This window comes from Papio anubis, chromosome 17, assembly GCF_008728515.1.
Source record: "Papio anubis isolate 15944 chromosome 17, Panubis1.0, whole genome shotgun sequence".
Taxonomy (NCBI): domain Eukaryota; kingdom Metazoa; phylum Chordata; class Mammalia; order Primates; family Cercopithecidae; genus Papio; species Papio anubis.
The window spans coordinates 43,256,120-43,278,319 of record NC_044992.1 but is presented as its reverse complement, the minus strand read 5'-3'; the positions used below and the strand labels follow the sequence as shown (position 1 = coordinate 43,278,319).

At 56.5% G+C, this 22,200-nt stretch overlaps 1 protein-coding gene across 1 annotated transcript; it reads left to right on the top strand.

Annotated features, from left to right (window-relative positions):
• Positions 1-225: 225 nt before the first annotated feature.
• On the top strand, positions 226-20,808 carry NGFR (nerve growth factor receptor). Its single transcript, XM_003912708.3, has 6 exons — positions 226-410; positions 7,393-7,534; positions 11,774-12,133; positions 16,140-16,392; positions 17,661-17,821; positions 18,480-20,808. The coding sequence occupies exons 1-6, from the start codon at positions 345-347 to the stop codon at positions 18,779-18,781; spliced, it is 1,284 nt and encodes a 427-aa protein (XP_003912757.1). The 5' UTR covers positions 226-344; the 3' UTR covers positions 18,782-20,808.
• Positions 20,809-22,200: the final 1,392 nt, after the last annotated feature.

The following is a 22,200-nucleotide window of genomic DNA, read 5'->3' as shown; positions in this document are numbered from 1 at the left end:
CCGGGAACTGGGTACCAGGGCGGGATGGGTGAGAGGCTCTAAGGGACAAGGCGGGGAGAAGCGGCAGCGGGGTGCGGGGAACCGCACGCCCTCCCTTTGCCTCCGCTCCCCACCCCGAGGCAGCGGGGCGGGCGGGCGCGGTTCCGGGGGTGGGCGGGCTGGGCGGGGCGGAGGCGGGGCCGCAGCACTGGCTTCACCCAGCCTCTCCCGCCCGCAGTCAGAGCGAGCTGAGCCGCGGCCAGCTCCGGCGGGCCGGGGGGGCGCAGGAGGGCAGCGCAGCGCAGCCCCATCAGTCCGCAGAGCGGACCGAGCTGGAAACCGAGCGCTGCCGCGGGAGGCGGACGATGAGGGCAGGTGCCACCGGCCGCGCCATGGACGGGCCGCGCCTGCTGCTGTTGCTGCTTCTGGGGGTGAGTGCTAGCCGGAGGGGGCCCGCTCCCTTTCCCGGGATCAGAACTCCGAGGAGAGCCGGGCGGCGCCACCAAGGAAACAGAACAGAGCGCTGGGGTCCCAGATGCTAAGGGTGGGTGGTGGGAGAGGGTCTCTGATGTCAGGACCACGAAGGAGGGTCTAGGGTTCCCGGAACGCGGAGGCGACCCTCCAGGGTGGAGATGCGGGCAAGACCGGAGCGCGGTTGCGGCTCGTCAGGTACCGCAGGGGGCGGTGGAGGAGCTGGGAGGGGTCTTTCAGGAGGGGGCATGGGGCTCTCGGATGCCTGGGTTCTTCGGAAGAGGACACTCGAATGTCGGGATCCCGAAGGGACTTTCCCCTCAGCATCTCGGTCTCTGGAGAGTCGTGGGACGGAACCAAGGCGAGAGAAGGAGGGGGAACTGGACGGGGACTAGAGATGTGAGGGGTGAGCTGGGTTGGGGCGGGGAGCCCAAGACGAGGGGATGGAACAATGGAGGAGGTCGGAGGGACTGGAGACAGAGGGGACCTGACAAGGACAATGGGGACCGGCCAGACAATGGGGGGGAGGGGCGTCGGAGGGAGAGGTTGGGGAGCCGGAGAGCGGCTGAGAAGTGGGTTAGGGAGGGCAGAAGAGGAAGGACGGCGAGGGCGGCAGAGAGACGGGAAGCAAAAGGAAAGCAGACGGAGCGGGCCGCGGACCCTAAAGCGGTCAGGGTCCCGCCTGCCGGCTGAGGGGTAGTGAGAGAAGAGAGCGGAGGCTTGGACATTTCCAGCGCCTGTCCCGGCGCTCCTGCCCGCGGCCTCGCCCAGTCCTGGAATTGCGGCTGGGGATCTAAGGCTGGGAGGGGAGTGCCCACTTCGCCGGGGCGAACCCGCTCTTGGGGTTCCCCCACGGCTGAAGGGCTCCTCCGACGCTCGTGTTCTCACGGCTTGAAGCAGCGCGGCGGATCGCGAGGGACGGACCAGGTGTGCTCCTACCCAGGCTGGCGGTGGCTACATCTCGGGGTGCAGAGCGCCCGGGCGCGTTAGGCGGGGACCCGTCCCGAAAGCGCGCCGCTCTGGCTGCGCAGGAGGGAGGCGGCCGGCAGGAGGCGCTGCGGGGCGAGACAAGTGCAGTCCGCGGCTGCTGAGCGTCTGGGGCTGCGCGCCTCCCCCAACCCAGCTGCGCGACCCGAGCGCCGCGCCCACAGCGCTCCGTGGGCTCCAGCTCCTCGAAGGGTCAGGATCCGGTCTGCGCCTCGCCTGGCTCTCGGTGCAAGCCGCTGGGCACCTAACGAGACGGGAGCGCGCGGACGCCTCGGATTCTGCCGCGCGGTGTCCCGAGCCACTGACTCGGCAAAGGTCGGCGGGTCCTCCGGGCGGTCCGAGGAGATTGTCAGATGTGGCCTGCTGTATGGCCATGAACCGAATGCTCTGGAAGGTCTGGCAATGGAGGAGGCGTCTTCACTCTCCCTGCCAGCGTCTTTCATCTGAGCACTGCGCACCAAATCCCGGCTTTACAGATACGGAGACTGAGGCTTTGAGAGTTTTAACGACTTGGCCGAGATATCACAGCAAGTTGGGCCAGAGTCGTGGCTAGACTCCCCCGACCTGAGTCCCAACTCGGTACTCCCCCATCTTTTCAGGGGGTAGCCGCTGTCCCAGATCAGGGTCACGGCTGCGTTTTCCAGAAGGGGCGGGGTTGACACTGTCCCCAGAGTCAAGCGGCGGTAGAGCCTGCGGGTGAGGTGGACAGAGATCCTGTCCGGGTGCGGGCCCCAGTCCGAAAGCTCAGCCCGGGTTCCCTGGAACTGTCAGGACTTGTAGCTGAGTCCGGGGATTTGGGAGCGACCGCGGGCACATCTGCTGACTAACCCCGCTGGTTAGAGACGCTGCTCGGACGCGAGTGGGCGAGCGTGGACCAGAAGGGCGGGTAGGAGGGACCGGGGTGGTCTCTAGTCCCGATCCCAGAGGGGCGACTACGTGGGATCCGGGTCTGGGCAGGAGCGAGGGTCCAGGCGCGGAGACCCAGAAGGAGGGGAGCTGGGCATGGAGGGCCTGGGCGCTGGGGAAGGTGGACCTGCCGTCTGCAGCCCCTGCGGCTCCCGCCTCCGCCTCCGAGGACGGCTGCTCCGTCTGGGCTGGCTGTGCGCGGTCCGAGTTTCTTCCTGGGACGCGGCGCGAGAGAGAGGGCTGAAACCAGAGCGCGTCCCGGCGGGTCTGCTGGCGGGCCGCGCCGGTAATGGAGGCACTTTGTCATTCAGACGTCTGTAACCAGAGCCGCTGGGCTGGCTAATGCGCCTAATAGGGATGGAGCGAGGGCAGCAAATGGGCGTGCGTGAGCGGCCGGGCTGGGCTGGGGTGGATGGTGGATGGGGAGGCAGCTCCGTGGGGGGACGGGCCCCCACCCCACTGTACCAGCCCAGTCGGGCTCAAGCGCCTCGCTTCTTCCCTGGAGGACCGCGTGGGGAGGCGGGAATAATTGAATGTGCTGAGTTCCTACTACGTGCCTTGCCCTGGTACTTTCTCTTGAGTTATTTAATCCTTATAAGGTCCCAGCAAGGTGAATTTCGCTATTCCCACTTCGCAGATGAGGAAACAGAGCCCTGCAGACTTTCAGGCCCGAGACCAGGCTCCCCCAGTGAGTGAGTGGTGGTGCCTTTGTTGGAACCCAGGATGTTCTCTTTCCTGCATATGCCAGGCTCCCTCCCGCCCCCTACCTTCCGGATCATGGAAGGAGTCCTGGCTCTGAGAGATTAAATCGTGCCCTATGCCTTTGGCCCCACACATTTAGATCTGAGCCCCTTCTCCACACGCAGTGCCCCTGCCCCCTCTCAAGTCTCTATGCTACATTATCTTGGGTAATTAGCTCCTTTCCTCCCAACTCCTCCCCTACCCAAGGGGAGTGAGGGGCATGTGCCAGTGCCTCCCGTGGGTTTGCATAGACCTCAAAAGGCCCTCCAGGTGTTTGAAAACCTCTCCCATCCCATGGCGGTGACCACGGCCCCATTCACTTAAGAGCCCTTTGCTGAAGCTGTTGTGAATGGCCAGGGCTGATTATACTGAAACATTCGTATGGTTTCAAATAATTTCAACTATTTTGCTGTTTCTCTCTTGTCTCTAATTTAAAAAAATGAAAATTCTTAAAAAGTAAATTCAGGCCGGGCGCGGTGGCTCAAGCCTGTAATCCCAGCACTTTGGGAGGCCGAGACGGGCGGATCACGAGGTCAGGAGATCGAGACCATCCTGGCTAACACGGTGAAACCCCGTCTCTACTAAAAAAATACAAAAAACTAGCCGGGCGAGGTGGCTGGCGCCTGTAGTCCCAGCTACTCGGGAGGCTGAGGCAGGAGAATAGCGTAAACCCGGGAGGCGGAGCTTGCAGTGAGCTGACATCCGGCCACTGCACTCCAGTCTGGGTGACAGAGCGGGACTCCGTCTCCAAAAAAAAAAAAAAAAAAAAAAAGTAAATTCATCTAAGGATCCTTCCACCTTAGTTCCTTGTAAGCCTTGAAATGGCCAAAACAAAAAGATTACAAACGTTCTTAAAAATGGGCTGAAATCATTCTGTCAAATGTGAAATGACTAAATTTCAGGGAAATGTATCTGTCATTCCTATAAATTCATCCTTTTGGATCTGATTTTGGAGCAATTAGCCTGAATGTTAGTCACCCCTCCCTACTTGGCTGAACTCTCCCCTCCTGCCTGGGGTCTCCCTAAGACGAGATGCTTCTTTGATAACTAACATTTATTCAATTCCTACTAAATTCCTACTATAGACCAGACATATTTGCATAAATTATTTCACTTAATTCTCCCAGCAATCCTCGGCAGTAGACATTATCAACCCAATGTTTTAGGTGAGAAAAACTGAGGTTTAGGGAGATTAAGTAATTTACCCAAAGCAACATACTTTTTTTTTTTTTTTTTTTTTTTTTAGCAACATACTATTAAGAAGCAGATCTAGGATTTTACAACATAGGGAACATAAAACAAGCACAGGAAACACATGGTTACTAATTATCTGGCCCCTACTCCAAATGCAAGTTTTAAGAGAAGAGAGAGGACCTCAGGCTGCAGCAGGGAGAACAGGCGTCTTGGCAGGGGCATTTGCACAAAGCCCTCATACCACCCAAGACCACTGTAGACAGACTTCCTCAGCCATCCAGAGCCCAACTAACTGGAACACAGCCAATGGCCACAAAGTAGACCCTGGAGGACAGAAAAGAGGGGTCCCAAAGTACATAAACACCTTACTCACTTGTGTAATACTTACAGCAATCCTATGATGCAGGTACTGTCATCATTACCTAATTATGAGGAAACTGAGGCACAGAGATTCAAAACTTGACCCAGGTCAAGTGAGGAGCCAGGATTCAGAGTGGCGCAAGAGCTCACACATTGTACTCAGAGGCTTGCCTCCTCCTGGTTCAGATCCTATTTATATACCTTTCTTTTTTTTTTTTCTTTTTTGAGATGGAGTGTCACTCTGTTGCCCAGGCTGGAGTGCAGTGGCACGACCTCAACTCACTGCAACCTCTGCCTCCTGGGTTCAAGCAATTCTCCTGCCTCAGCCTCCCAAGTACCTGGGACTACAGGCACCTGCCACCACTCCTGGCTAATTTTTTGTATTTTTAATAGAGACGGGGTTTCACCATGTTAGCCAGGATGGTCTCGATCTCCTGACATCGTGATCTGCCCGCCTCGGCCTCCCAAAGTGCTGGGATTACAGGCGTGAGCCACCACGCCCAGGCAGCACATACCTTTCTACCAAGGCGAGTTCCACAGTTTCCGAATATTCAATTAGACCTTAAATAGATTAGCGTGGTAGGGGAAGGGCTGCTTCAGGTCACACTGGTAGCAGCAAGAAGTGACAACTGATACCTTGACAGGAAGGGAGGAAACAGAAAAACTATATTTAAAAAAAAAAAAAAAAAAAGGGCTGACAGGAGAACTCAAAAAGACAAAAGTGTGGTAATTTGTGCAAAGAACACAAGAGTTTCCCTGCATTGCAGCCCAGAATAATCGCTGGTGTAAATACAGAGTCCTTGAGTCATGGGAAGCCATGAAGATTTGCTCCAGAGACAGGGAAGGGTGCAGCCACCATGGTGAAAAGGAAAAATGATGAGAGCAGCAAAGCCTGGCAGTCGGGAATCTCAGCTAACCAACAGTCGCTCTCCCAGAGTTCTGGGTAATTGAGGTCATATAGTATTTTCGTGTATTTCAACTCCACATGTGTATGCATTGTGTCCCTACTGCATGCCAGATACTGCATCAGGCCCTGGGGCAATCCAGCTCCCTCAGGGAACTGACAGTCCAGTGAGGGAGTCTATAAGTTCAGGCTACTGCATGCCAGATACTGCATCAGGCCCTGGGGCAATCCAGCTCCCTCAGGGAACTGACAGTCCAGTGAGGGAGTCTATAAGTTCAGGCCAGGCAAGAGCACAGAGAACCGGAGAACAGGCTGGATGTGTAACATGGCAGCCCCACCTAATCCGCAAGGTGTGGGTGCCACAGGACCACTTCCTCGAGGAAGTGACATTTAAGCAGAGCCCTATGGGATGAAAAGAAATCAGAACAGGCCCTTCTGGAATCTTGCCTCTTGAGGGAAAGCCTGCATCTGGGACCCTGAGCCTCCTGGTCTGCAGATGTTCCCAGCACTGAGTATGTTGCTGCCCGGGAGGAGGTGTGGCAACACCAAGGTTCCCCCTCCTCTGCTGCCTGTGCCTGTTCTGCTGGTCTCATGGGGACCACAGGCTCCCTCATGGGTTGATCTAACCTGTCTATCCCCCTGACTCCTCTGTTTCCTTCCCCACCAAACCCTGATGAGACTGCAGGATATTTTAAAAGGCTGGAGGGAAAGGAGTGTCTTGGCCATGATCTGGCCAATGTGGAAGAAGCAGAATGCCCAAAACAAGCTTGTAAAGCTTCCTTCTAGTCCCACGACCCCAGAGCCCATACTTCTCAGCATCAAATGAGGGCTGCATGGTCTGGAGCCAGCAAAGCAGGCTTTGGAGTTTTATTAGACATTTTTTTTTAAGGAACAGAAATATAAAGCAAGCCTCCAGCAGCCCCTCCCCCTGGGGAATCTGGTGTTAAATTGTTCCATCCATGAGCAAAGATGCTTCAGTGGCAGGAACCTGACTCCCCTTTCCCTTGGTTCCAGCGCTGTTCCCAGTGACCACATGGGGGAGGGGGAGGACTGGTGGCTGAAAATCAAACCCTGGCAGGGCAGGGATGCTGGCTGGTGAGAGCAGCCACTGTCCCATCATTGATAACAGTCTCCCTTCCCTCCATCTCGGTGCCAGGCTTTTGCCAAACAGTTGGTCTTTTGCCCTGGCACCAGGCTGTTGCCATCTCTGTGAAGAGATGAAGACTCAGAGGGAAGCTGGGCAGGCAAGACCCCCAGTGCAGACTCAGGATTCAAACCCAAGACCCCAACCCTCTGCTTTCTGCTCTTGGGCATGGATATCTCCCATTTATTATTTAATATGTGGAATTAAGAACTTGGAGTAGGGTCCTGCTGGCGTTTGTTAGAAAAAGGCCCTCCTCTGGGTAGATGCAGCCCTGCAGGTCAAAGCTTAGCGAATGGAGTTTGGGCTAGGTTTCAGCTCTACTTGCCCCGTTGGCTGGGAGCCCTGTGCAAGCTACAACCTGTCCAACCACCGATGACATCCCTGTTGGTAGGCCCTCCGCTGGGCCTCAGGCCACCTTCCCCATGTGGTGTATCCTTGGGATTCCAGGAGTTGCTGTAACCCCAAGATGAACTTTCCAGAAGGTCAGCAGCTGAAGCTCTGACCTCACACCCCCAGCAGCCTGCACAGGCATATTGTCCCTCACTTGCCTTTCCCCTGTCAGCTTTGATGTGCCTAATGCCTCCCTGGTGAGCTCATCCCAGCCCAGGTGGTTCTAATAGAAGGCAGTGGGAGGGGGTGTTTGATTCCCCGGAAGAGCCCCCGCCTTTCTCTTGCCAGTCTGACCCTCTGCTCTGCCTCCATCCAGGTGTCCCTTGGAGGTGCCAAGGAGGCATGCCCCACAGGCCTGTACACACACGGCGGCGAGTGCTGCAAAGCCTGCAACCTGGGCGAAGGTGTGGCCCAGCCTTGTGGAGCCAACCAGACCGTGTGTGAGCCCTGCCTGGACAGTGAGTAGAGGGTGGCGGGCAGCAGGAGGGGAGAAGAATGGGGGTGGGGAGGAGAGGCGTGAAAGGGAGGGGTGCTGGGAGGAGCATGCCCAGTAGAGGCCTTATAAGTGGGAAGGGTCCCCTGCCCACCACTGTAAGGTCACCAGAAGTGGGTCAGACCCAGTGTAGGAGGCGTTTCTCCCAGATGGGAGAAGCTGAGAATGGAGAAGGGACGTGTGCAGAGGGAGGAGGGGAACCCCATAGGGGATCTCCAAGGGGTGCCCATTCCCAGCTCCTGAGAAGGCAGAGGCCTGGTAGAAGAGTGTGGCTGGGCAGGGAGGAATAGCTGATGCTAAGACCAGCTAAAAATATCATCTGCACTGCAAAATCAATGGCTGCCACTTATCCCTGGTGTGTTTGGGGGAAGGGAGAGGAGGATCAAATCCTGGCTGCCCTGGAGGCTGACCTTGGGGGATCCTGGGGGTGTGGCTGCTCTCCCCCACAGACCAACTCTTCTCCAGCTTTGACCAGGAAGCAGAGTTTTCCCAAGGCAGCAGGGATAGGGGTCCTGAAGATGTCCTTATTGTTGGGTGACAGAGGGGAGGGGAGGGGAGATGGGGAGCTGTGCCCATTCCTGCCTGGGATTCTTTCTTTCTTTCTTTCTCTCTCTCTCTCTTTCTTTCTTTCTCTCTTTCCTTCCTTCCTCCCTCCTTCCTTCCTCCCTTCCTTTCTTTCTCTCTTTCTTTCCCTCTTTCTTTCCCTTCCTTCCTTCCTTCCCTCTTCCTTCCTTCCTTCCTTCTTCCCTTTTCCCTTTTCCTTCCCTTCCTCCTTCCTTTCCTCCCTCCCTCCTCTCTCCTCCCCCTCTCTCTTTTCTCACTTCTCTCTTCTCTTCTTTCTGGCAGGCTTGCCTCTGCTGCCCAGGTTAAGTGCAATGGCATGACTGACTCACTGCAACCTCCACCTCTGGTTTCAAGTGATTCCCTCCCCTGCCTCAGCCTCCTGAGTAGCTGGGACTACAGGTGCAGGCCACCATGCCTGGTTAATTCTTGTATTTTTAGTAGAGATGGGGTTTTACCATGTGGACCAGGCTGGTCTCAAACTTCTGGCCTCACGTGATCCACCTGCCTCAGTCTCCCAAAGTGTTGGGATTAGAGGCGTGAGCCACCGAGCTCAACCCTGCCTGGGATTTCTTTCAGGAGGGGAGAGAATCTCATCTTCCAGGGCTGGTGGGTCTGGGCCTCTTAGCCCCAGCCTTGTCCAGGGTCTGAATCCCCTCGTGTTTTGAGTCAGGGGTCTTGGTCCCTGATGGGTGCCCCCAGTCCTTAGTTGCTGCCTTTGGACCATGGGCTCCCTGCCCTTTTCCTGATGACTGCCACTCAGAACCTGCCTTCTACCTGGCACTTGATGCCCACCTGGAGGGCTCAAGGGAACCATACTCAGATTGTTATTTAATCTGGCTGGGAATAAGGGGATAGAGCTGGAGCCTCTGAATCCACCTGCGGACCTAGTATTACCTCTCTGGATGTCCCCCCAGAGTCTATCTGTCCTTAAGGCAACCCCAACTCTTGGTGTTCCCCAGACACACTGTTCCCCTTCTCTGTGCTTGTGGATCCTGTAACTCCATTCTGCAGCCAAGAGATGCCTGGGCATACGTGTGGAGGTGGGACATCCTCCAATGCCTTTGCCATCTTGCTGTCTGGCCTAACAGGGTTTCCATCCCAGGGCGGGGTGGCCAACCATCAGCTATCCCAGAACCTCCAAATCTGCCTCTCTCGCTTCCTGGACTCCAGCCCAGGGCTCTCCTCCCAGGACCTAAATGATGGGAACCCTTTCCCTTCAGTCAAAGGATCTTCAGCAGGAGGTGGGGTGGAGGACATCAGGAGAGGGAAGTTCCAGAATCTCTGGAAGGGAAGGGAGGCAGGCAGGGAGATGGCTTTGAGAATCCTCCCTTCCACTTCCTCCCTCCCCTCCCTTTTCCCCTCCTTCCCTGTCTCCCCCTCCTCCACCTCCAGCTGCGTTAACAGGCTGCCTTTACAAGCCCACTTTATGGGATGGAGACCCCAGCGGACTTTCCCTCTATCCTTAAAACGTTTCCACAAGGAAACCTATTAAGCCCCTGCCTTCATTCTCTGCCAAAAAAGACCACATTTTTCACACCACCTAAAACCCTCTCCCAGGAGTTTTCTGCTAATTTTCTGTGTTTTGCCATGAGCAGGGTTCTCCTTTTCCCCTCCCGTGTGACTAGATTTACCCTCTGTCACATGCCAGCCAGCCAGGACCCTCTTGTTTGTATAGATCAGACATCCTGCCTTGGCTGTTTGTGTTTGGACGTTCTTTCTGCTGTCTGACCATATTCCTACCACCAAAGTTCACTGTTCTTATCGATCCCAACCCCCATGGGGCCCAGTCTTTATAGGATCCCAACTACATGCCAAGACTTTATGGCTGAATTTCATTTATTCCTCACCACAACCCTGTGACTGCAGATATTGCTCCTTATTTTTACAGAGAAAGAAAAAGCTCAGAGAGGTTAAGTAAAACACCCGAAGTCACACAGCTGATAAGCGATGGAAGTAGATTTTGAATCCAGATCTGCCTGCTCCTAGGAAAAGGGATACTGGGTTCCTCTGTCAGAACTGACTTGAAACTGAAGTCTCCCTCCAGGCCCTTCTTCCTGGGTCTTTCCTTCTCTCCTCTACCCTTTTCTATTTTCTTCTTCTTCTTTTTTCTTTCCTTTTTTAGACAGTGCCTCACTCTGTCGCCCAGGCTGGAGTGCACTAGTGCAATCTTGGCTCACTGTAACCTCTGCCTCCCAAGCTCAAGCAATCCTCCCACCTCAGCTTCCCGAGTAGCTGGGATTAGAGGTGTGCACCACCACACCCAGCTAATTTTTGTAGTTTTTGTAGAGATGGGGTTTTGCCACGTTGGCCAGGCTAGTCTTGAACTCCTGGCCTCAAGTGATCTGCCTGCCTTGGCCTCCCAAAGTACTGGCATTACAGGAGTGAGCCACCATGCCCAGCCTCTGTCCCCAATTCTACCCCTTTCACTTCTCTCTGGCTTTTCCCTCTTTGCCTCCCTATCCCCCCACCACACCCCCCAAGCCAGTGACCCCTTGCTCCATCTTGTCTCTGACACCTTTGAATAATGTTAAGACCCCACCCCCCCAACAGGCCTCAGTTTCCCCCAATGGTGCTTTAGCCTTTCTGCTTCTGCTTCCACATTCTGAACAATCTGTCCTTCCCTAGTTCTCAGGTTCCTAAATCTATGTTCTTTCTGTCCTTGGAGCAAGGATAGGTTCTGCCAGATCCAGGTTGGCACAGAGTTCTCCACCCAAGGCTGGAAGGGGTGAAGAAGATCTGGCCCTGCTCCTTCCCCTCCCTGTACAAGGAGGCAAGGACCCTGGCATGCCTGGCCTCCTTCTCCTTATTCTGGAGTGCACATCCACTAATTAAGAAAACATGAGTGAAGAATGAGCTTGGACATTTCCCTTGCATGCTGGCTGAAAGGGCAGAGGACGCATGTGCAGATCTCAAAGGGGTGATCATATACAGTTGTGCAGCTTGTGTACTGCTCAACAATATCCATCTGAGAGACTGAGTGTGGGCTAAGAGCCAGCTCTCTAGCTTCAGTGGCTCCTGCCTTACCTGAACCCTCTTGCCTGCTGATCCGTCCCCACCCTCAGGAGCCAAGCCCTTCAGCAGCGTGGGGGTAGCGCCACGGGTGGGAAATTCTGCTGTCTAACCCTGGTCACTTCCATTCAGGGTGCATCTGAGCCCACACCTGTGTGAAGAGGAACTGAAGGCAGATGAGGCAGGAGGCTCCCTAGGGGAAGGCCTACCTTGCCTGGACTGGGTTAGCAGCCCAGTTTTGGCCTGCGGGGAGGGCTGGGTGGGAACCACGTTCAGATTATTCGTTAATCATGCTGGAACACCCTACAGGCCTGGGAAGTCTCAAAGAGAATTTGCCAAGAAACTTACTGGCACCAGCTGGGTTATCCGGGAAACCCTCCTGGCCGGCCAGTGCTTCTGGAGGCTGAAGGAAGCGGCTCCGGGCCTTCTTCCCCTTACCCAATTGGCTGCCACCAACTTTCACCAGGCTAGGGGTCAAAGTCCCTTGGAAGAGGGTAGGAGTCGATGAGAAGGCGAAGCTGAAGGAGGAAGTCAGCGTCCTGGCAGGCAGTGGGTGAGGGAGAGACTCCAGGCTCCTGCGTCCGGGGTGCCCAAAGAGCAGACGACTAAATCTGGTGTCCGCTGCGCTCAGGTGTGACGTTCTCCGACGTGGTGAGCGCGACGGAGCCGTGCAAGCCGTGCACCGAGTGCGTGGGGCTTCAGAGCATGTCGGCGCCGTGCGTGGAGGCCGACGACGCCGTGTGCCGCTGTGCCTACGGTTACTACCAGGACGAGACGACCGGGCGCTGCGAAGCGTGCCGCGTGTGCGAGGCAGGCTCGGGCCTCGTATTTTCGTGCCAGGACAAGCAGAACACCGTGTGCGAGGAGTGCCCCGACGGCACGTATTCAGATGAGGCCAACCACGTGGACCCGTGCCTGCCCTGCACCGTGTGCGAGGACACCGAGCGCCAGCTGCGCGAGTGCACACGCTGGGCCGACGCCGAGTGCGAGGGTGAGCGCTGTTAGGGAGCCGGCAGTAGGGGGTGCGGGGGTGGGCTGGGGGCATAAGGAAGGGCTCCCTCTGGAGGTCGACAAAGACCCCGCCTGGCCTGCTGGGGCAGCTTTGTGACCTTAAGGCAGCGTGCACCTTCCCTGAGCTTCAGTCCCTTCCTGGTAACCTGAGGGAGGACGTCGTTCCCGATCCTGTCTCACCAAAGAACCCTTCTCACTGTTTCCTTCTTTTGGCTAAGTGTTTGGAAAGTGGGGGGTTCTCATTGTCCCAGGCCGCGGGTACTACATGTAACTCATCCTCGGGGACTCATTTCTCTGTGACTGCCCGCTAGTGATTAGATGAACAGCAAGCAGCTCGAAGGTGGCCACTACCCCCAGGGCACAGCACAGAACAGGAGGGGTCTGATCCATGAGGCAGGCTTTCTGAACTGGAAGAACAGCTTGAGGACCCTCAGGAGCTGGGACCCTTTGACTCTGAGCCCTGGTCTAGGTCCATGGTGGGTTTTGGCTCTGGGACCTGAGATGGAACCCACCCTGTCCTTATCTGACATTAGGGAGTCCACTCCTGTCTCTGGGCCACAGTTTCCTCACTGGTCATATGGTTGCCAGGGTTGTTGCAGGTTAGGGAGCACAGTGGGCTGGCCCACTTCAGCTTGCCCTGTCTAGGGGAGGGGTCAACCGTGTTTTGCAGTTTAGTGAAGGATGAGGGGCGTTCAGGGAACACCAAGGAGGGGCTCTGTGGAAGAAGGAGGGGGGGCAGACCTGGGGCTCAAAAGCCCGGGGACAAGGGAGTGCATGCTCGTGGCTGTCAGTTCCAGGGGTGAATGGGAGCTGAGTGTGCCCTTAGCTAGGCACAGGCCCAAAGGAGATGGGGTGATTCCAGGGATGGGAGGAGGAAGCCCCATGGGAGCCAGGGCAGAGCTGTTTTGGTCTCTGGTTGGTGACGTCTGTCTCGGGAGACGGGTGGGCTTTTCCACTTCGGGGAGAGGCTGGCAGTGCCTTTACATCCTGCTTATCATCCTGTGGCCATGCACACATTGAGCTATTTCCCTTTAAGACCTAACCTTCATCCTCAGGTTGCTTTTACCCTGAGCAGGCAATACAGCACCTCCTTCAGTGAGCCCCGGGAGAGATAGCCTTCGCCCAGTCTAATGAGAGAGACATGGTCCCAGCACTTAGTCCCCAGCTGAAGGAGAGACAGCCCTCACTTTAGAAATCCCCCATTCTGATGGAGGCAGCAGAGCTTCTGCCTCAGTCAGCACCCGATCTCCTGCCCCTGGGGACCCTCCAGTCTGATAGGGGCTCCAACATCCCACACCTGCCTTCCAAGTCCTGTGATCTTTGGCTTTAGGAGCTCAGGATGGGGAGGGCTGTTGGGCTAAGGCCAGGTTGAACTCAAAGCTGCCTGCCTTGGAGAAGGAATGAGGAGTAGGAGTAGGATGTGGTAGTTCTGGTGGCAATTGCCCTGGGCCAGGAGACAGGCAAGTGGCATCAGGCACCAGGCAGAGCGCAGGGAGGGTTTCAGCAGCCAGGCATCAGGGAAGCGGGCAGCACATTTCTGTGGACAAGTCCAGACCAGCCAGCTGGGGGCGGGGTTGGGGGGACTTAGGGGCGCTGCAGAGCAAAGAAAGGTGGTGGCTGCGGGAGGAGCATGCTTTGTGGTTTGGGGCATTCACAGATTCCTCTCAGATCCCAGCCCACTTTCCCAGCCACCCCGAAGGAGGAGGGTGCTCCTGAGGGAATGTGTTCATCCTGGACCTTGTTCCCCTTTCAGCTTCAGGCTCTGAAGGGTTAAATGTCAGCTCTGGAACGAGGGACCATTTCAGGAAATGGAATTTGATTCTTGGTATGGGTGCCCCCTCCCCTCCAGCTTGCCATACTTTCCCCCCTGCATATAAGTTTCAGGTGTCAACATGGTGACTCACCTACCCTTAGGGCAGAAGGGCTCCCCACTGCCCCAGTGAAATTCGTTTTGCGTAGGGGTAATCTTGTCCCTCCATCCAGCCCGGAAATGGCTGTCAGGACCTGCCAAGGGCTTAGTATGGGGGAATGCTAGTGGACATGGCCACATCTGGATCTCATCCTCCTGCCCTCATCAGAGGGGTTTGGAGAGATGAGGGCAGCTCCCCGAGAGTCAGCGCCGCCTCTGGTCTGGCCATGCCTTGCTACCCTCCCAGCCCTCCCCTACCGTGCTCTGATCTCGGTGATGGTCCCATTCACGGGCACCCAGACATGCACACTCTTTCAGCCTCTGGCTTGGGGTCACTCTGAGCTGAGCTGTGTCTCCAGCCTCCGGACTTGGGCTGCCCCCCAGCCTGCCCAGTCCCCTGGTAGAGCAAGAGAAGACCCTCCCCAGTCCAACGCTCCACGTGGGGCTGCCAGAAGACAGGGCTCCATCTCCTTCACTCCCTCTGGCCCCTCCCAGGACTGAGACGGGGAAGGGTGGGATGGGTGACAGATCGCAGCCCCTCACCGCTGGCAGCCAGACGGATTCTAGATTCACATCTGGGGGCTTTGCCCCTCAGAAGGTGCTGAAAACGGGCCTTTGAAGCATTTTCATCTTGAGTGTAAGAGGCCAGAAGATGGGTGGCAGCTTCCACTCGTGCTTGGGAGTCCAGACCCCAAAACCACAGCCCTGTCGGTGCAACCCGTGTGGCCCCTTCACTTCTGACCACACTCCCTGTCCAGAGAGAGAAGTGCCCCTGCTGCCTCCCCGACCCTGCCCCTGCCCCGTCACCATCTCAGGCCGCCTGACCCCTTCTCCCACACTGCTAGGTGGGCCAGCCCCTCCCACCACAGCGGATGTCATATCTGGGAGGCTGACACCAGGGATGGTACTAGGGGGAAGTGACAAGGCCCCAGAGACTCAGAAGGAGGAATCGAGGAACCAGAGTGGGCAGAGCTGGGGGCAAGGTACCCTCCCCTTCACCCCATTGGCATCTCCTGTTCTGCTTTCACTCCCTGCCCCAGGTGTGGGAAGCGAGGAGGGACGGGGTAGGCAACTTTGCCCAGACAAGTATCCCCAGGCCGTCCAGAGCCCACAACCGCTAGCACTGCCCCTAGCTGTGTGGCAGAATGGAAAATCCCACCAACTGGTGCCAGGAAGGGCTGGGTCCCCTGCCAGGGAGGCTGGCAATGCCCAGCTAGCATGAGAGGGTCTCGGTGGGTGGCAAGTCACAGTCTCCCCTGGGGCTGAGGCATTGGGCTGGACCTGCCTCATGGGCCCCCTCTCCACTGGCTCTCTGCTTCCTGACCAAGGAGGGCTGGGGCTACCTGACGCTGTCGTCTCTGGGTGGCAGGATCAGGCTAGGTGGGAGCCAGACAAGGCAGGAAACAGAGGCTGGCCACTGTCCAAGGGCTGGCTGGAGGGAGGCAATCCAGCTGCCCCCGCACCCCTCCTCTCCACCCAAGCCTAGAGCCCAGGACATGAGGTCAAAAAGTCAGGGAATGCTCTCAAGGAGGTGGTGTGGGGAAAGCACCTCTCTGACCAGACCTGTGTACACTCTTCTTTCCTTAGGACGGGGGTGACTGGGGTCATCTAGGACAAGCTGGGGCCAGAGAGACATTTCCTGGAGTGATTCTAGCTTGAGGCCTCCCTGTGGTCAGGCTTTGTGTGTTTGCTCCCAGATAGGTCTCTCTAGGTACCCAGGGAGGTAGAATAGAATTCCAGGACCATAGCCCCAGATGGAAGGGAGCTTAGAGACCTCTTAATAGCCCCATTAGATAGATAAGAAAATCGAGGTTCTGAGAGAAAAAGGGGCTGGGCCAGAGTCACCCAGCAAGTCAGTGGCAAACCTGAAGGAGATGCAGCTCTGTGGGCCCACAGGCCTTGCTCTTTAGCGTCATGACATCATGCACACAATCCCAGCCCCCACACTGTGCATAACAGCTGGGCACAAGAGTACCCGGAACCAGGGCGGGGACACAGGAAGAACACTGCAGTGGGTTACAGCTAAAAGGGAGGGGCAGGGGAAGTGGGTCCTCACTCCTGTGGCCTTTTCTTGCAGAGATCCCTGGCCGTTGGATTACAAGGTCCACACCCCCCGAGGGCTCTGACAGCACAGCCCCCAGCACCCAGGAGCCTGAGGCACCTCCAGAACAAGACCTCATAGCCAGCACGGTGGCAGATGTGGTGACCACAGTGATGGGCAGCTCCCAGCCCGTGGTAACCCGAGGCACCACCGACAACCTCATCCCCGTCTATTGCTCCATCCTGGCTGCTGTGGTTGTGGGCCTTGTGGCCTACATAGCCTTCAAGAGGTAAGAGAGGGCACAGTGGCAACAGAGAGGGGAGATGTTTGCCCTCAAGGAAGACTCTACTGTGACCTTGACCTGAAAACACACACACCCTTTTTTTTTTTTTTTTTTCAGTTGGAAAACTTTTTCTTGTACACACACCCTTTTAACTCAACCCCAAACCAGGCTCATCCTCACTCATCATCCACTGCCCCACTCCAGGGTGCAGCAGGTCAGCAGGAGGTGAGGGGAGAGGATCCACCCTGTCCTGTCCTGTCCTCTCCTGCCCTGTTCTGGCTCCAGCCCCTCCCACTCCCATGCCGTACCACTCCCTGATTCCCCAGCCCCCAACTGCTTGTGTCTTCATCCCCCAACCTCCTTCACCCCACAGTCACCTGCGTGTGCATACGTCTCTTCCCCTTCCCTTGTCACACTGGGAATGCTGTGGCACCCACATCCAGGAATCCAGGATGTGCACGAACTCCCAGAAGGCGTTTTAAAGCTTTAAATGCATTTTCCATTCTTTCTTAAAAAAAAAAAAAAAATCATCAAAGTAACACATGCATGTTTAAGAAAATGCAAACAAGACCAATATCTTTCAAAGCAAAAGTAAAAGCCCCCTTTTATCTCCCCAAATCCTACTCCTCTCCTTATTGGAATCTGTTTGAAATGGATCCTTCCCAACTATTTTCTGTGTGTGTTTTTTATAAACATGTATATAAACCTTTTATAATTACATGTAAACATGGAGGGCTTTTTAGGCATCAGTGAGATCACATTGTACATATTCTGTAGCTTACTTTTTTCACTCAGTCTCCCTCAGGAGACCTTTCCTCAGCAATGTAGATTAGCTGATCATTTGTAACCACTCATTCAATAGTATGGATGGATGGTAATTTATTTAGCCAGTCCCCTATTGATGGACATTTGTTTTTTTTTCCAGGTTTTTGTTATTGCTTATAATTGCAGAGGAAATCCTTGTATGTATCACTGCCCACATGTGGGAGTATTTTAGAAGGGTAGATTTGGAGAAGAGGAGTTCCTGAGCAGTCACTTATTGCTGCACTGCTCATTCCAGGAACATTTACTGAACACTTACAGAGGGCCCCTCATGGAGCTTTCAGGGTAGGTGGGGGGCAGATGTGCAAAGAGGAGCCTTAGATGCTGGGGTGGCGGTTACAGTTGGGCACCCGCCATGCCCCTGGTCCTCGCACGGCAGAGCACAGATACCTCAGCTGCATCCGCCGCTACGGCCCCCGCCCCCTGAGACCTGGCCTGTCCTCTGGCTCCAGGTGGAACAGCTGCAAGCAGAACAAGCAAGGAGCCAACAGCCGGCCAGTGAACCAGACGCCCCCACCAGAGGGAGAAAAACTCCATAGTGACAGTGGCATCTCCGTGGACAGCCAGAGCCTGCATGACCAGCAGCCCCACACGCAGACGGCCTCGGGCCAGGGTGAGCAGGGGCCCCGTTGAGGAGCTGAGTCGGAGCTGAGGCTGAGGAAACAGAAGCGGTTAAGATTAGACTAAAGGAAGGACTGTGGGAGGAGGGGGAGGCAGGGCTGGCTCAGCAGTGCCCCTGTAGATGGATGGAGAGGCTGGCTGAGGAGAATGGGAAGGAGAGGTCCTCTCCAGGGAAAGGACTTGGGAAATGGAGGCTTTTACAAGTTGGAGCATCCAGACTCATCAAGCTAATTGTCCCCCCTGGGGGCTAATTACTGCCCAAAGTAGCTGCAATTAGCCTCCTGCCCTGGACTTCTGGGGAACAAGTAGTTAAGTGTGTACCCTAATTAGTGGCCCATAGCCCAGCTCCGGGACACTTGCTGTAGATGTCTGGAACTGAGAAGCCGTCTCCTCCTTTGCCATGATTAATTGCTGGGGGGTAGGAGAGGAGGGATGGGGGTAGGGATTGGGCTGGAGTGACAGGAGGAAGGGACAACGAGTCCCCCCAGGTGCCTTCACTTCCTGGTGTCCCACCCAGGACCTTGGCTTGGCCCTAGGCCTCTCGATGGGGAGGAGCACTGCCACCGCCCTCCTTGGGTCTTACCCCAGCGCCCACTGTTGGGGAAAGGAGTGCAGGGGTAGGACCTGACTCTCCTCTGGGTTCTCTGCAGCCCTCAAGGGTGATGGAGGCCTCTACAGCAGCCTGCCCCCAGCCAAGCGGGAGGAGGTGGAGAAGCTTCTCAACGGGTCTGCGGGGGACACCTGGCGGCACCTGGCGGGCGAGCTGGGCTACCAGCCCGAGCACATAGACTCCTTTACCCACGAGGCCTGCCCCGTTCGCGCCCTGCTTGCAAGCTGGGCCACCCAGGACAGCGCCACACTGGACGCCCTCCTGGCCGCCCTGCGCCGCATCCAGCGAGCCGACCTCGTGGAGAGTCTGTGCAGTGAGTCCACTGCCACGTCCCCGGTGTGAGCCCAACCAGGGAGTCCCCGCCCCGCCCCACATTCCGACGACCGATGCTCCAGCCAACCCCTGTGGAGCCCGCACCCCCACCCTTTGTGGGGGGCCCGCCTGGCAGAACTGAGCTCCTCTGGGCAGGACCTCAGAGTCCAGGCCCCAAAACCACAGCCCTGTCGGTGCAACCCGTGTGGCCCCTTCACTTCTGACCACACTCCCTGTCCAGAGAGAGAAGTGCCCCTGCTGCCTCCCCCACCCTGCCCCTGCCCCGTCACCATCTCAGGCCACCTGCCCCCTCCTCCCACACTGCTAGGTGGGCCAGCCCCTCCCACCACAGCAGGTGTCATATCTGGGGGACCAACACCAGGGATGGTACTGGGGGAAGTGACAAGGCCCCAGAGACTCAGAGGGAAGAATCGAGGAACCAGAGCCATGGACTCTACACTGTGAACTTGGGGAACAAGGGTAGCATCCCAGTGGCCTCAACCCTCCCTCAGCCCCTCTCGCCCCCCACCCCAGCCTAAGATGAAGAGGATCAGAGGCCTGTCAGAGCTGGGAGGGGGTTTTGAAGCTCAGCCCACTCCCCTCATTTTGCATATATGTCAGTGAGGCCCAGAGAGAGGCCGTGACTCGCCCAAAGCTGCACAGCAATGGGGAGGCCAAGTGCAGGCCGGCACCGTCTTCTCTAAATGAGGGGCCTCAGGTTTGCCTGAGGGCGAGGGGAGGGTGGCAGGTGACTTTCTGAGAAATGGCTTGAAGCCAAGTCAGCTTTGCCTTCCACTGTCTCCAGACCCCCACCCCTTCCCCACTGCCCGCCCACCCGTGGAGATGGGATGCTTGCCCAGGGCCTGGTCCATGATGGAGTCAGGTTTGGGGTTTGTGGAAAGGGTGCTGCTTCCCTCTGCCTGTCCCTGTCAAGCATGCCCGTGTGACAACTGTGGCATGGCTCCAGTCTGCTGCCCTCCATCCGGCAGGCACAGACCCGGAGCTAACACTGGCCCCTAGAATCAGCCTAGGGGTCAGGGACCAAGAACCCCTCACCTTGCAACACACAGACGCATGCACACACGCACGCGCACACACATACACACAGGAGGAGAAATCTCACTTTTCTCCATGAGTTCTTTCTCCTGGGCTGAGACTGGATCCTGCCTGGGGCAGCTGCCAGAGAAGCATCGGAGGGAATTGAGGTCTGCTCGGCCGTCTTCACTCGCCCCCGGGTTTGGCGGGCCAAGGACTGCTGAGGCTGGAGCTGGCGTCTGTCTTCAAGGGCTTACACGTGGAGGATTGCTCCCCCATCCTCCCCTTCCTTACAAGTATGGGGTTGGCTGGGCCCACAAGGTTGTCATGAAGAAAAGCGGGCCAGTGTGGGAATGCGGCAAGAAGGAACGACTGTGACCCGTGGGGATTTCTCCCAGCTCTAGACAAGCCTGCAAAGGACTGTTTTTTCCTGAGCTTGGCCAGAAGGGGGCCATGAGGCCTCAGTGGACTTTCAACCCCCTCCCTGGCCTGTTCTGTTTTGCCTGATGTTGGAATGAGTGTGGCTCTCCTCTATTTAGCATGACAAGCCCCAGGCAGGCTGTGCGCTGACAGCCACCCCTCCCCAGCCCAGGGTTCCCCCAGCCCTGTGGAAGGGACTAGGAGCATTGTAGTAAATGGCAATTCTTTGACCTCAATCTGTGATGAGGGGAGGAAACTCACCTGCTGGCCCCTCACCTGGGCACCTGGGGAGTGGGACAGAGTCTGAGTGTATTTATTTTCCTCCCCAGCAGGTGGGGAGGGGCTTTGGGGGCTGGCAAGTATGTTTTAGCATGTGTTTGGTTCTGGGGCCCCTTTTTTCTCCCCTTGGGCTGAGATGGAACCCTTTTGGCCCCCCAACTGGGGGCCACGAGCTCCAGACCCCCAGCATCCCTCCTGTCACCTCCCCTCCTTGCCTCCTGTGTAATCATTTCTTGGGTCCTCCTGAAACTTACACATAAAACATAAGTGATGAACATTAAATAGCAAAGAAAGAAAAATAGTACAAAGAGATTTTCTGGAAATACACATGGTTTGAATTGTTTGGGATGGGGTGTGTGCCAGGGACCCAGGTGTAATTTCCAATTCGGTCAATTCCTGCCCTCTTTTACCCCACACCAAAAGGGGAAGTTTTAACAGAAAGCCAGTAAGTTCCCATGTGTCACTATGGGGTGGGGTGGGTTGGGGAAGGAGAAGGGGCTCTTTGCTCCCAGATCTTGGAGAGGGAAAGTGAAAATGGCCATGCAGGAAGCTGGCCAGCTGTGAACTTGACCAGATGTCAGAAGTGAAACTGACCACGGGTGAGTCAGAGGCTTCCCAGGAGGGCCAGGTCACAACCCCACAGCTCCCAGCCACCCACATGGCTTGGGAGACACACACACACACACACACACACCACAGAGAGAGAGAGAGAAAGAGAGAGAGAGATCTGGCTCCAGATGGCCTGGCAGGAGGCACTAGGCAGGCCTGGCCTGGAGTTAGGCAGGCAGGCCCCTCCCTTGTAGCTCTCATGGGCAGGTCCTAACCCAGGCTCCTGACAGCCTGGCTTCGAGCCCCGCCTGGCCCAGGCCTGGGAGCTCCCAGGGCTGCAGGGCTCCTGGCCCCAGGCCTGTGCCTGTCTCTGAGGCTCAGTCTCAGCCCCTGCTGGTGGTTTGGCCGAGTCCAAGACTGGCTTGTGGTCACTGAGGAAGACAAAGGGAGGCTTGCTCTTCAGTAAAAACAGCAAACAAGTCCGCCTGACCTCCAGATCCAGGGAGAAGGGCCAGCCAGGCCCAGTCAGAGTCAGACAAGGTTGGAGGGGAGGTCCTCTGTCTTCCATTCCCCTCCTGCGCCCCCAGACTGTGAGGGGTGAAAGGAAGATGGAAGGTGTTGCGGGAGGAATTCAGAGTAGGTAAGAGAAATCATCCTGGTACTTGGAAAATCAGTGTGATGGAAAAGACAATCTCTGTCTTGAGCGAGGCTCCCATCTGATGAAGGAGACAGTCCCAGAATTGAGGATATTCTAACCTGATGAAGGAGGCACACCTGCTGTCCTAAGGGTGCCCCCATGCTGATGGGGAAATATACTCTTTGACCTAAGAGTGGCTTTCCACTCTGCCCAGTCTCTTGTCTGGTGGGGGAAAACCAGATGCTGTCCTGTGAAATAAGGAGAACTCAAATCCCTGCCTTCACCAGCCTTACATTCTTGAGCGAGCTAGAGCAGACAGGCCCTATATGGTGTGTACTGCTATAACAGTGGGGGATCCTAAGCAAGACCCACTCATACCAGGGGTCAGGGAAGGTTTACCAGATAAGGTATATGGAAGCTGAGTCTTTAAGGATGAGTGGAGTTGGCCGGGCGTGGTGGCTCATGCCTGTAATCCCAGCACTTTGGGAGGCCGAGGAGGGTGGATCATGAGGTCAGGAGATCGAGACCA